The sequence below is a fragment of the Colobus angolensis genome, unplaced genomic scaffold, assembly GCF_000951035.1.
Source record: "Colobus angolensis palliatus isolate OR3802 unplaced genomic scaffold, Cang.pa_1.0 Scaffold129, whole genome shotgun sequence".
Lineage (NCBI taxonomy): Eukaryota > Metazoa > Chordata > Mammalia > Primates > Cercopithecidae > Colobus > Colobus angolensis.
Window position 1 is genome coordinate 2,665,548 of NW_012114141.1, and position 14,255 is coordinate 2,679,802.

The 14,255-nt window shown below is 38.0% G+C and overlaps 1 protein-coding gene across 3 annotated transcripts in view; it reads right to left on the reverse strand.

Annotated features, from left to right (window-relative positions):
- ANKRD28 (ankyrin repeat domain 28) overlaps window positions 1-14,255 on the reverse strand; it is a 127,761-nt gene that overhangs the window by 12,328 nt on the left and 101,178 nt on the right. For all 3 annotated transcript variants that reach the window (XM_011933704.1, XM_011933703.1, XM_011933702.1), the window contains exons 18-21: window positions 11,049-11,250; window positions 6,962-7,049; window positions 6,742-6,859; window positions 5,652-5,871 (exon numbers count right to left, since the gene is read on the reverse strand). In XM_011933704.1, coding sequence (XP_011789094.1) covers window positions 5,652-5,871; window positions 6,742-6,859; window positions 6,962-7,049; window positions 11,049-11,250 — 628 coding nt within the window. The remainder of the gene's footprint in view (window positions 1-5,651; window positions 5,872-6,741; window positions 6,860-6,961; window positions 7,050-11,048; window positions 11,251-14,255) is intronic.

Consider the following 14,255-nt stretch of genomic DNA (forward strand, 5'->3'; position numbering starts at 1 on the left):
TGTAAAGAACCAGATATTAAAATTCAAAGGAGATACTGGCAAAAATCACAGATACATATAAATGTTTAAAGGAAAAATGTAAAAGTCTCTCTCCCATCCCATCTCCCAGTTCCCCTCTCTGGAATATAACCACTGGTAGCTGTTAAGCCACCAGTAGTTCCAGAAAATTTCTAGGCATATACAACTGCATGCACATACATACATACAGTTGGCTCTCTGTATCCATGGGTTCCGCATCCATCAATTCAACCAAACCCAAATTAAAAATACTTGGGGGAAAAAAAAACCAGAGCAGACTTTTTTTCTTGTCATATACCCGAAATACAGCATAGCAATTATTTATATACCATTTACATTACATTGACTATTATAAGTAATCCAGAAATGACTTAAAGTATAGCAGAGAATGTGCATAGGTTATATGCAAATACTATCCCATTTTCTATAAGGGACTTGAGCACCTGTTGGTTTTGGTATTCATAAGGGGTCCTGGAAACCAATCCTCAACAGAAAATGAGAGATGATTGTGCTATTTATTTTTTTAATGGCAATGGGATGTTTAATTCCACCACTTGCTTTTTACTTAGTATTAACTACACATATCCTTCCATAATAGCATATATAGAAATATTATTATTATTTTAGACGGAGTCTCGCTCTTTCGCCCAGTCTGGAGCGCAGTGGCGTGATCTTGGCTCACTGCAACCTCTGCCTCCCGGGTTCAAGTGATTCTCCTGTCTCAGCCTCCCGAGTAGCTGGGACTACAGGCACCCACCACCATGCCCAGCTAATGTTTTTCCTATTTTTAGTAGAGACGGGGTTTCACCATGTTGGTCAGGCTGATCTCGAACTCCTGACCTCGGGTGATCCACCTGCCTCCGTCTCCCAAAATGCTTGGATTACAGGCGTGAGCCACCGTGCCCAGCTAAATCTTATTCTTTAGTGTTCTGAAGAGCTTCACAGTATCAAAGTGTATCATAAATTATTTAATCTAATTATGGATTTTAAAGTGATTGCTAGTTTAAAAAAATTCTTCATGATATTATCAACAATGCTGTAATGAAACATTCTGGCATTTTTTTATTTTACTAAAACAATTTTTTGAGACAGGGTCCTGCTCCGTTGCCCAAGTTGAAGTGCAGTGGCATGATCATGGCTCACTGTAGCCTCAACCTCCTGGGCTCAAGTGATCCTCCCACCTCAGCCTCCCGAGTGGCTAAGACAACAGGTGCAAGGCTACTACATCTGGCTAATTTTTTGATATTTTGTAGAGATGAAGTTTTGCCACGCTGCTTAGGCTGGTGTTGAATCCCTGAGCTCAAGTTATCTGCCTGCCTCAGCCTCCTAAAATGCTGGGATTACAGGTGTGAGCCACCATGCCCAACATTTTGTTTTTATTTTAGGAAATATTTTTGTAGGACAATTTCCTACCAAAGTGATATTGCTGTGGTAAAGGGCAAGTATCCAGTCCTTGGTATTCTTGGGGGATAGGGTCCAGGACTTCCCACTGACAGCAAAAATCCATAGTCCCTTATACAGGTCCCTTGTACAAAATGGTTTATTTGTGTATAACCTATGCACATCTTCTCATATACTTTAAAGTCATCTCTAGATTACTTACAACTTAATTCCATGTAAATGCTATATAAATAGTTGTTACATTGTATTGTTTAGGGAATAATGACAACAAAAAAATCTGTACATGTTCAGCCTAACTATATTTCTGATCGACATTCAGTTGAATTCACGGATGGGGGACCCATGGATATGGAGGGCTGACTGTACTGATTATTTATCAATATCTGGTCCATAGTTTTTAACAGTAACTTGAAAAACAGAAAAATCCAAACTTCAAATTTTCTTACCCTAATTCCAGAGCCAGGGTTTTAATTTAATACCCTAATTACTATAACTAAAATGTTGCTTATTTCATGAGTTATTTGGGATCTACTTTAGGAATAAATTAGATTCTTATGTGGCCTCTTTATATATTTTCATGGTTTAATATTTGCCTACCAAAGTCTTGTTATATTTTCTTTTCTTTTTAAATTACTCAAACTTAATCAGCTTAAACTTTATCCTATAATTGTGGAAAAGTAATTTTCAGAAAAACCTGTAATGGTGTTCCATCTTTTGTCAGTTCTTTTCTCTAATCTAGTAGTTTTCAAGTGGATTTTGCCCATCAGGAGATATTGTGTGTGGCAATGCCTACGGACAGTTTTGTTTATCACAACTGAAGGTGGGGCAGTGCAACCAGCATTTAGTGGGCAGAAACCAATGATGCTGCTAAACATCTTGCAATGCACTGGAGAGTCCCTTGCAACAATCACCTGGCCCAAAACGTCATAGTGCTGAGGTTGAGAAACTGCTTTAATTCCATTGTGCTGAATGTTAACTCATTACTAAGATACAGCAATGGAAAGTTGTCCATTGTTGACTTAAGAGCCTCCCATTCTCCAGGTATATGGGTGCTTAAGGTGTGGCCTGGGGAAAATCCTGGGGAGACGCAAAAAAGATGTGAATAAAAACACAGATGAGAACCCAACTATTCTCTTAAATTAGCTATAAAGAGATGTACTACTCTTCTCACTAAAAAGAAAATACTTTTGGAAAACAGTAGTTTTCATAAAAAAAGATTATGTTAATATGTAATAGACATTATTTTTAAATAAATCAATAAGTATTTAAAATTTCTCAGTTCCAATTTCTAATACAGTCAGTATCAATCCATAGTTGCTGAGACCAAAGGGTTTGAGAACCACTCACTATCTGAGTACAGACTGAGAAAAGGGAACAGTGGGTCCCCTTGGTCACCTCCAGAAATCATTACTGGGTGATATTAAGCAGACAATCTCATAACTTTCTATCATCATTTATGAAAGGTAGATAGGATGGTAAAATGGATCCTCCTGAGTTTCAGAGGCTATTCTGAGGATGTTCAGAACTTCATAAAAATGAACACATTTTTTAAAGGAATAAATAAGTATTCTTAAGTTCTGTGACTGAATGACTATATAAACTGAAACTGTGAACTCTTGGTATCTACAGCCAGTTTTTTTCTAAAACTTGGCCATCATTTCAATTTTGAGAGAAAGGTTGTTTTCTGTTCTGTTGGAGTGCTTCCAATTTTCTTTACAGCAGTACAATAATTACTAAAGTAAAACCATTTTACATATTCTACTTTCAGGATGCCAAATTATAAAATGGGATTTTGGCTATAAATATGGTATTAATTTTAGACTGTCTATATAGTCGCTTACTGCATATAGCCAACACACATTTAATTCCTTCCAGCTCAAATTCAGCATCACCACAATTTTGCTACGGGCTGAAAATCAGACACATTTGTTATGATCTTTAAATGGCAACCATGCATGCAGTTCTTGCAAAATTCTGTCTCTTGCACAAAATGTGCTTAGAGTCTAAATTTAGCAGTGATAGAGTAGGAACTCACTTTAGGGAAACTGTTATACATATAGATCTGATAAGAAACATTGTAATAGAAAGCAACTCTCCAAAGGACAGTTACAGCAGTACATTTACAACTAAATGCTCTTCCTGAGGAAAAATATCTCACTGTGTGATTTTTCCAATGGTTCATCTTCAGGGATATATATTTTTAAAAACCAGGAAAGTCTTTGCTTCTAAACAGTTTTATCTCACTGACTTTTTTACAGAAACACAACTCACATTTGTATATATTTTCCCACTATATTAGTTATTTTGGGTTTTCCTTATACTTGTAAAATGTCAAGTCACATTACAGAAACAAATCAAATATCAATGCAAAATACATTATCTTCTTTGTACTAGTATGAGTACGAGTCTCTGGCCACTTCACTACACTCATTTCTACTTGCCTTACCGAGTAGAAATGAGAAAAAGAGAAGTTAAACCCCAAAGGTTTTATAGTTTCAAAACTGTTTTGGTCAAGGATTTAAGGTAGTAAAAAACAAAGAGACTAAACTAAGCTTATTGAATGAGCAACAGATTTAACTATTCAAGTTTTTATGATACTATCAGTACTCAGCTGAAGGATAACCAACAGTAATCACAGGACAAACCTCAAGAACCCAAAATGTTCTCACAGCAAAAGAATGCAACTCCCAACTTTGGCATAAGGACTAATATGAAAATCAAAATATTGTATCTCAGAAATACTTGTGAAAACATTTAATGAAGTTATAATTTTACAAGATTCAGCTTTTTCCTCTTTTGCTTTAACTTGGTAACTTTGTCAAAACAGCTCCCAGTGAAAGAACTATGAAACAGCATATTACAGAAAGATAGCAAATCTCAACTTCCTGGTAAGGCAGTCTGATTTTACAACAGATATTATACTTATTTATTTTAGTAAATGGATATTTATATAAAGAGGCAATTTATATTTTCTCTACACTTTGAGGGAAGGTTATTAGAATTGTGAACTACAGCTTTGTAGATCTGCTGTCATAATTAACATTAATCTTGAAGCTACAATGAAATTGAAAACAAATTTTAAAAACCTCTAATTTCTCTGCTAAAGCCTGAAGCTTGAACTTTGACAACACTGATGCTTGCACTATATATAATGTACCTGAGTTTTCTAAGATGATCTATTGCCCTGCACAAGGAAAAAATACCTCAACATACTTCATTACATAAATTATTTTAATTAGTGGCATTTCATAAGCCAAACTGCATTTTTAACATCTATACCTTCAAAGTAGCTTTATGCTTCCCTAAGTGACCTTTTGTGAGTCTACCTATAAAAGCAATGACTATGACTGTGAGCCTGTAGGAGGCCAAAGAAAATCTTTTCTAACCATGTAGCAGAGTTAACCCATCAAAGTTTCTAATTCTAAGACCTGCTAGGGATTTATTCCTTTAAAACATGGAGCATGGATATTAGTGGTAATACAAGAATGTTATCTTGCAATGTGCTCAGAAAACATACAAAGATTTCAGTTTGGAATGTGATACATTTCACTGTTTCTCCTACTTTTGGTCATTTTTCCCCTAATATGATTTTATTTAGAAAGTAAAAGAACATGGCTAGGTGCAATGGCTCATGCCTGTAATCCTAGCACTTGGGGAGTCCAATGTGGGAGGACTGCTTAAGCCCAGTTGTTTGAGACCAGCCTGGGCAACATAGTGGGACTCTAAAAAAAAAAAGTAAAAGAACACAATCAAAATACAAGCACACTATATAATAGCAATGGAAACGTCGTAAAAACCTCCTAAAAATGTGAAATAAAGATCTAAGAAAAACTTCAGGCTACATGGTGGCTCATGCCTGTAATCCCAACACTTTGGGAGGCTGAGGTGAGAGGATCACTTGAGGCGAGGAGTTCAGAACCAGCCTGGGCAACATAGCAAGACCCTACCAAAACGGAAAAAAAAAAAAAAAAGGAAAAACCTCAAAAATACTTCATGGCTTATCTCAGAACACCTTTGACAACTAGTGCCTTGGCTTTAGCATGACAAAGGAGAGGAGTGAACCTACATAGTAATTATTAGTAAGTAAGCCTACATAGATTATTCCCAAGGTTTTTGCTAATTTTAAACTTAAAATATGCCTAATAAATATGTCATTCTCATTAATATCTGAATATATTAAACTTATCTCTGTTCAGCACAGAACGATATGCATTTATGTTTGTATACTTAACCATTGTAGCAAGCCCAGTGAAGTGCCGTATATCCATGACTGTCTGCTATGGCTGGATTTGCATCCATAGATGCTGCTGACTGCAAAAGGGCTCCGAGAACACCAATGTGTCCACAGGCAGCAGACAGATGTATAGGCGTCCGGCCTCTGCTATCCCGAAGTAAGCACTTAGCACCATGTTGAAGTAATGCATCTACACATTCTTCATGGCCTGTAACTGCCTGAAAGAAAATAATTTACAGGTGGTCAAACATATTATGCTAAACATTACATGCCAATTTCAGCTCATTAAAAACTTTAAAGACCATACTCCAATATCCTTCCATCAATTAAAGCCACTTATCATTTTAGGAATAATTCTGTATTTTTATTGGAAGTGGTTTAAAAATTCAGTTAAAGCAACAACTCTGTTAAAATGCAAATAGTATGAAAACAGGAAGAGAGAAACTTGGTATTCAGTGAAAAGAATGATATTTCAAAGGTGAAAAAAGATTAAAGTGTATAAGAAAATAAGTGAGATAATGGAAAAAAGTCAAATTGACATTAATTCTACTCAAAGTTTTAGAGTTTTAAAATTTTGCTCTGGGCCGGGCGCGGTGGCTCAAGCCTGTAATCCCAGCACTTTGGGAGGCCGAGACGGGTGGATCACGAGGTCAGGAGATCGAGACCATCCTAGCTAACACGGTGAAACCCCGTCTCTACTAAAAAATACAAAAACCGAGATGGGCGAGGTGGTGGGTGCCTGTAGTCCCAGCTACTTGGGAGGCTGAGGCAGGAGAATGGCGTAAACCCGGGAGGCGGAGCTTGCAGTGAGCTGAGATCGGGCCACTGCACTCCAGCCCCGGCGACAGAGCGAGACTCCGTCAAAAAAAAAAAAAAAAAAAAATTTTGCTCTGACATTGGTCTCTAGATTATTAAGTTGTACTTTGTAATTGTTCAAAATTAGCATTTAAAAACTAAGATACTGAAAGAAATGGTAAAGACTATTTGACGAACATTTAATGAAGAGAAAATAAACATAACCCAGTTCAGTTCTAGGTAATATGAGGTTATAAAAGCTTTTTGAAAGGAAAGAGCATATTTCTGCTTACCCCTCTATGCAACGCTGTCCTTCCCCACTTATCTTTGGCATCTACATTTGCTCCTTTGTTCAGCAGTGAGTAAACACAGTCTGTGTGCCCGTTGAGAACAGACAGCATCAGAGGCGTCCTGAGCAACAACAGGAATAGGTTCAGTGCTATCACTTAAGACTGTACTCTGGTTTTCGAAATATGCCCTTCTGCGATGCAACAATTATTTATCGAAACTTACTGTCCATTTCCATCTTGAATATCTACTGCATTCTGTGGCTCTGCATTTCCTATTAATAGCCGTAAGCATTCTGAATGACCATTTGTTGCTGTAAAGTGAAATTTAAACATTTCAGTAATTACATATAATGATAAAATAGAACATGTCCATCTTAGAGCACATCTTCCAGAATTTAATTTTGGGATAGTTTCACTGAATTTAATATGCAAGAATGAAAACTATAGGTAGAAAGAAGGTTTCTACGGCCTTTGATTGTTAAAGCTGAACAAATATGAATTTCTTACTGTAAAACATGACAGGCAGACTGCTCACCCAGCACCCATCCCCTACCATCTGCCTCTAAAAGAATGCTCATTTTATTTAGCTGTCTGGCAGTGTGGTCAGGAAGAGTGCCTTGCCTCCAGCAACGGGATGATTATCATGATTAGACCAAGTTAATCACAACAACCCCATTCTCCTCTGACAGTGATCAGTTTTAAGGTGAGCAGCACAGGGACCAGGTCTGACTACTGAGATGCTGATAAGTCTAGAGGCTGCTGGGAAACACTTTTATCTCTGATAATGAAAAGCCCCCATTCCTTTCTGATTTTAGATGCAATCCTTAAAAGTAGCAGCAATGATTCCTGCAACATGAATGCAAATGTAAGAGAATAACAGAATTTAATCCAGAGCTCTGACACCATTGTAGAATCAACCAATCCTGGAATGGAATCTGCCTTTGGATATTGTCTTTTTTTTTTTTTTTTGAGACAGAATCTCGCTCTGTCGCCCAGGCTGGAGTGCAGTGGTGCAATCTTGGCTCACTGCAACCTCTGCCCCCTGAGTTCAAGCAATTGTCTGCCTCAGCCTCCTGAGTAGCTAGAATTACAGGTGCCCGCCACCACACCCGGCGAATTTTTTTGTATTTTTAGGAGAGATGATGTTTCACCATCTTGGCCGGGCTGATCTTGAACTCCTGACCTCATGATCTACTCGCCTTGGCCGCCCAATGTGCTGGAATTACAGGTGTGAGCCACCATGCCCAGCTTGCCTTTGGACATTGTATGTGAGAGACTAAACCCCTTAAGCTATTTTCAGTAGGGTACTCTGTTATTTCCGGCTGAAATAATTTCAAATGATATACATATAGTACAAGAAAAATGATACATCTAAAGAATGCATGTGTTAAGTCCAAATGCATAAAATGGGCAAGGGTACAAGTAGAAGTAGTCCAAAGAAAAGAGCTTTTGAAGTAAGTTAAATCCTCTGCAAAATTCAGGTCCTGTTCATATATACAAAGTCTGAAGTTTAAATAAATACATTAGAAAAAATGTATCTTGCATATGATACAGAAAAGAACATCTATCACTATTTCTTCTAATTAAAAGATGACAAAACTAGCAAAAACAAGCTAGGTGCCGAATATTCTACAGTACATTCCGACAGTTACATTAAATACTAATATTTTAACTTGTGGCTTAAACCACCTCTCCCACCCTAGTCCAATCTGTATGCTGCACTCCGCCAGCGGCTCTCACAGCTTAGCAATAAAAAACAGTGTCATAACACTTGGGGATGTTCAAGAAGATCTTGTTTGGCCTATCATTTTTCAAATCAGTTCTTTTACACTCAGTGCACAGTAGCTATTGATGAATGTTTGTGTCATCTAAATTCAATACCCAAACACCAAGCACAGCATCACTGTGGGAAAGGACTGGTAAACCTCCAGGAAAAAACCCTCAGTGTTCTTTTCATGGCTTATAGACGCTCTCTATAGATCTCCAAATTTGAAAGTCATCTATAGATACAAGGCTTGCATTTATTGAATAGGTAGGTATTAACAGTAGGTTACTAACAGTAACCTGTGGTTGCACTCCATGCAAGCTTTAAATTAGTTCTGCATATGATCTGCAATTATGATATAATTTTTCTAGTGGTAGATTAATATTTTTTAAATGTATTTATTTTTCACACATCTCATCCAGTGTACAAAATTTATTTTTATTTTATATTTTTTAAATTATACTTTAAGTTCTAGGGTACATGTGCACAATGTGCAGGTTTGTTACATATGTATACATGTGCCATGTTGGTGTGCTGCACCCATTAACCCGTTATTTACATTAGGTATATCTCCTAATGCTATCCCTCCCCCTCCCCCCTCCCCACAATAGGACCCGGTGTGTGATGCTCCCCTTCCTGTGTCCAAGTGATCTCACTGTTCAGTTCCCCTCTATGAGTGAGAACATGCGGTATTTGGTTTTCTGTTTTTGCAATAGTTTGCTGAGAATGATGGTTTTCAGCTGCATCCATGTCCCTACAAAGGACGCGAACTCATCCTTTTTAATGGCTGCATAGTATTCCATGGTGTATATGTGCCACATTTTCTTTATTTTATATTTTAGGAACAGGGTTTCATCATGTTGCCTGCAGTGCAATCAAACTGAGCTCAACTGACCCTCTTGCCTCAGCCTCCCAAGTTAGGTGGGGAATACAGGCATGCGCCACCAAGTTTTGCAAACTGATATATAACTTCACTCTTTTTCAGAATAAGATAACAGCAAGTAATACATTTTAACCTCTTGTTCAAACCATATACTAGTGTATATACATTTATTAGCGGTTGTAATCTATTATTAAAATATTTTTCTCAGCCCCACTTGAACATCTGATAGCTTTGAAGGGTGGCTCTGGGAGCAACAGTGGGTGTTATCAACAGTCTTCTAAAATGTAAGCTTCCCAAAGGACTAGAAAAAAAATCCAAGACGTATATTCAAATGTATTCTTAAGGATCACGCTATAAAAACAGAGTTGTGAATCTGCATCTGCCAGTGATACACAGTGGGTAGCAAGTCATTTCACTGACTTGGTTATAGACCTTCATATTTTAACCTATCTGCTACATCATAATACCACAATATGGAACAGTTCTTGCATAAGGTAATTGCTCTGTAAAGCCTGTCTGCATGTTTAATGCAGTACACTGGTAAAGTAAGTCAAAATGTGTATCACTTGTTAAATGAAAGATTATACCAATCCAAAATAACTTCTACAAGAAAGAAATACTGCATTGTTTTGTTGATAAAGTGTTTCAGAAGTTAGATTATTACACAAACCCAACTTCTAAGGCAGACAATTTTTTAAGTGATGATAATCTTGTTGTTGATATTCCCTGAGAATACAATCATTTTATCACTTAAAGTCAAAAATTTCCCCAGACAATCATAGTTCCTGGTAATCTCCTTGGGTCTGGAAACTTTTGAAGAGCCAAGTTGACATTTTTCAGCTATTTAGGCCACTGGGTTTTAGAGGGAGAAGTCCAGAGACAAGTCCAGGCTGTAGCACAGCCTTCAAAACAACACAGGGGCATCTCTGATCCTGCCCTACCTAAGCTTTGGCGCTAGTGGGGCTTCTGTCTGGAGAAATGCCCTCAAAGGGTATCAGTAGGTGTGACATAGAATTGGCCAATGTTAGCATCTGCAGCCATCATCAGAAGATGAATCCACTGCCACTGCCCCCTGAGGGGCCCCTAAAATTGCAGAAGGTATCAGCAAGGAGGCTGCCCAGGTTGTTTTCCAAGAGACCACAGGAGGAAGGGAGCTACCTGGGGGCACTTAAATCTTTTGTGCAGAGGAGCTTCTTTTCATTAGAGCAGGGGAGTTTTAATGACTTCTTAAACACTTGTGTGGGACAGGCTTGAGCATGAGGGAGGTTTTAAGCCAGGCATAAAGTTAGTTTCAAATACTAGTTAATAAATCTATTTTTATTTCCTTTTTTGCACAGAAGCTGGTAATCCAGGACCTACATGTAAACAACTTTATATGAATATTTTTTGTACTTGGTTTACTTGGATTGGTATAATACACTATATTTAAGTTCCTTGAATACTGTGGATACTCCTAATGTTTATGAATGACTGAGGCTTTGTAAATTAAGGGACATTTGTGTGAATAAAGTTATTTGGTGGGGTCAAAGAATCCATATGATTTGGAAAAAAAAAAAAAAGGTCAAAAATTTTAAAGACAATTAACCAGAAATATTATATACCAGAAATTGAAAGAGATTAGACAGGAAGTAATAAATAAATCAAGCATAATATCTGGCATACCTGCTGCATGTATAGGTGTCCTCTTCAAAATGTAGTCTTTTACTAAGATTGAGGCACCCTGATTAATGAGTACATCCACACATTCAACATGGCCCTTAAATGCTGCAAGGTCTAGGGGTGTTCTTCCACTACTATTTCTGACATCAAGATCTAACAAAGACTGTACCAACACTTCCAGTGCTTGATGGTGACCATGGTAGGCCTAGAAATAAATAAAAATGTAAATTTAAAAAATATATATTTAGACTGACTTCCTAAATACTTTAAAAAATGTAAATAAGCAAACTTGTCTTCATATTATCATCCTATTTAAGATAATCCAAACTTCTACATTGAGAATTCAGGAAGTTAACTACAGATTTTTCTAATAATCAACACAGTAGGTAGGCTACTGTGGTAGGGAATAGGCATTCTAAAAATAATAAAAGTTTAGATGACAGGTGATCTTTTCATGAGTATACAATGCTTGGCTCATGGCAGACATTCAATGGATGTGTGACAGGGATTCATTCAAGCCTTGATTTCAAGTCTGATTCCAAAAAGCCTGGTGTTTTTTTTGTTTTGTTTTGTTTTGTTTTGAGGCAGGGTCTTGCTCTGTTGCCCCGGCTGGAGTGCAGTGGCGTGATCACAGCTCACTGCAGCCTTGACCTTCTGGGCTTAAGTGATCCTCCCACCTCAGCCTCCTGAGTAGCAGGGATCAGAGGTACACGTTACCACGCCCAGCTAATTTTTCTTTTAATTTTTGTAGTGATGAGGGTCTTGCTATGCTATCCAGGCTGGTCTCAAAATTCCTGGCCTCAAGTGATCCTCTTACCTTGGTCTCTCAAAGTGCTAGGATTACAGGCATGAGCCACTGCGCCCAGCCAAGTCTGTGTTCTTAATCACAGTTCAGTGCTCCACATCAACTCCAAAGACAGCTAGCAACTTGAGTTGAGTCAGTGCTTGAATATTCTGATTCCTCAAATTAAACTGACTATACTCACCCCATAATGTGCCATAGCTAAAAAAGAAGTAATTCTTTTAGCAAAGAAATATGTAACTGAGCCCTGCTTGAACATCACCACATACCAGGCATTGTCCTAGCTGTACAAGAGTAAGACTGAAGATTTGTCAGACTGAAGTTGCCTTCTGTTTTTTTGAGACGGAGTCTCGCTCTGTCACCAGGCTGGAGTGCAGTGGCATGATCTCAGCTCACTGTAACCTCTGCCTCCCTGGGTTCAAGCGATTCTCCTGTCTCGGCCTCCCAAGTAGCTGGGATTACAGGCGCACACCACCACGCCCCAGCTAATTTTTGTATTTTTAGTAGAGACAGGGTTTCACCATGTTGGCCAGGATGGTCTCGATCTCTTGACTTTGTGATCCATCCGCCTCAGCCTCCTGAAGTGCTAGGATTACAGGCGTGAGATACTGCGCCTGGCCCGAAGTTGCCTTCTTCATACAGTCTAATAAAAGGGCTTTCCAGAAAAGTCATTTCAAAATCCAACATGGTAACTGAACATACATTATTTACACTGGACTAAATGCTGAGCAGGACATAAAGAAATAAGTAAACTTCAAAGGACTATAATGCCATTTCTTGTAGAAAATGTCAGAAAGTAGCAGCAAGAGATAAAGTTGCTCTGGGCCTTACTGATCTCTTTATAATGAATCTGTGTAGAAACTTGATTACTTAAGCTTGACTATCTCAAAGATTAAAGTGACTATAGGTCACAGAATTCTGTTTTAGGATTATATCTAACTTTGTTCCTCGATACCAGGTCAATGAAAATCATGCTACTGAAAGAATGAACTCTGAGGAACCATACATTATATAGAAGACAGTATACAAAGAAGAGGTTAGCCAGTTGTGGTAGCTCACACCTATAATCCCAGGACTTTGGGGAGGCTGAGGTGGAAGGATCATTTGAACAGAAGTTTGGGACCAGCCTGAGCAACAGAGTGGATCTCATCTCTGCCAAAATAATAATAATAATAATACTAATACTAATGAGCTGGGCCTGGTGGCATGTGCCTGTGGTCCTAGCTATGCAGGAGGCTGAGGTGGAAGGATCACTTGAGTTTGGGAGGTACAGGCTGCAGTGAGCTGGGAATGTACCACTGTACCCCAGCCTGTGTGACAGAATGAGATTATATCTCTAAATAAATAAAAATAATAATAAATGAAGTTGGGCATGGTCACTCACACCTATAATCTCAGCACTTTGGCAGGCCAACACAGGAGGATTACTTGAGGCCAGGAGTTTGAGACTAGCCTGGGCAACAGTGAAACCTTATCTCTACAAAAAAATAAAGAATTAGCCAGGAATGGTGGTGTGCACTTATAGTCCTAGCTACTCAGAAGGCTGAGGGAGGGAGGCTCACTTGAGCTCAGGAGTTCAAGACTGCAGTGAGCCGTGATTGTGCCACTACACTCCAGCCTGGATGACAGAGTGAGACACTGTCTGAAAAACAATAGAAAAAATAAATAAAAAATAAAAATGAAAAGACAAGAGAATGAATAGGAGCCATGATGATTTGCCACAGAGCTTCCCCCCATGATATCCTCGTATGGGACTAAGAGAAGCAGCCCAAATGTCCAGTATGAGCAAAATTAGGAATCAAGACCAGTTTCCCTGAGCTCAGATCAGTATGTTTTTACTGTTCCAAGTTGTCCTGAATGGGAGTTTCGAATAAGAAATTAAAGTAACTTCTCAAAACCTCCTAGAGACAGATATGAAAAGGAAAAGTGGTGGTATAATCATATTTCATTGCACCTAATTACTAAATTATTTCAATTTTTAGCTTAAAAACACTATTTAGTATACCCATGTCATAGCAGCGCTTATTCATAATAGCCAAGAGATGGAAGCAACCCAGCATCTATTGTCAGATGAATGGATAAAGAAAAATGTGCCATATACATAATAGATTACTATTCAGCTTAAAAATGAAGGAAATTCAGCCACATGCTACAACATGGATGAAATCTGCTAAATGAAACAAGCCAGTCACACAACACAAAAAAATACTGTTATGATTCCACTTAAATGAGGTATTTAGATTAGTCAAATTCATAGGAACAGAAGGTAGGCTGGTATTACCAGGGACTGGGGAAAGGAGAAACAGGGAGATGTTTAATGGGTACAGAGTTTTAGTTTTAATCTTTACAAGATAAAAAGATTCTGGAGATTGGTTATATAGTAATGTAAATATACTTAACACTGCTGA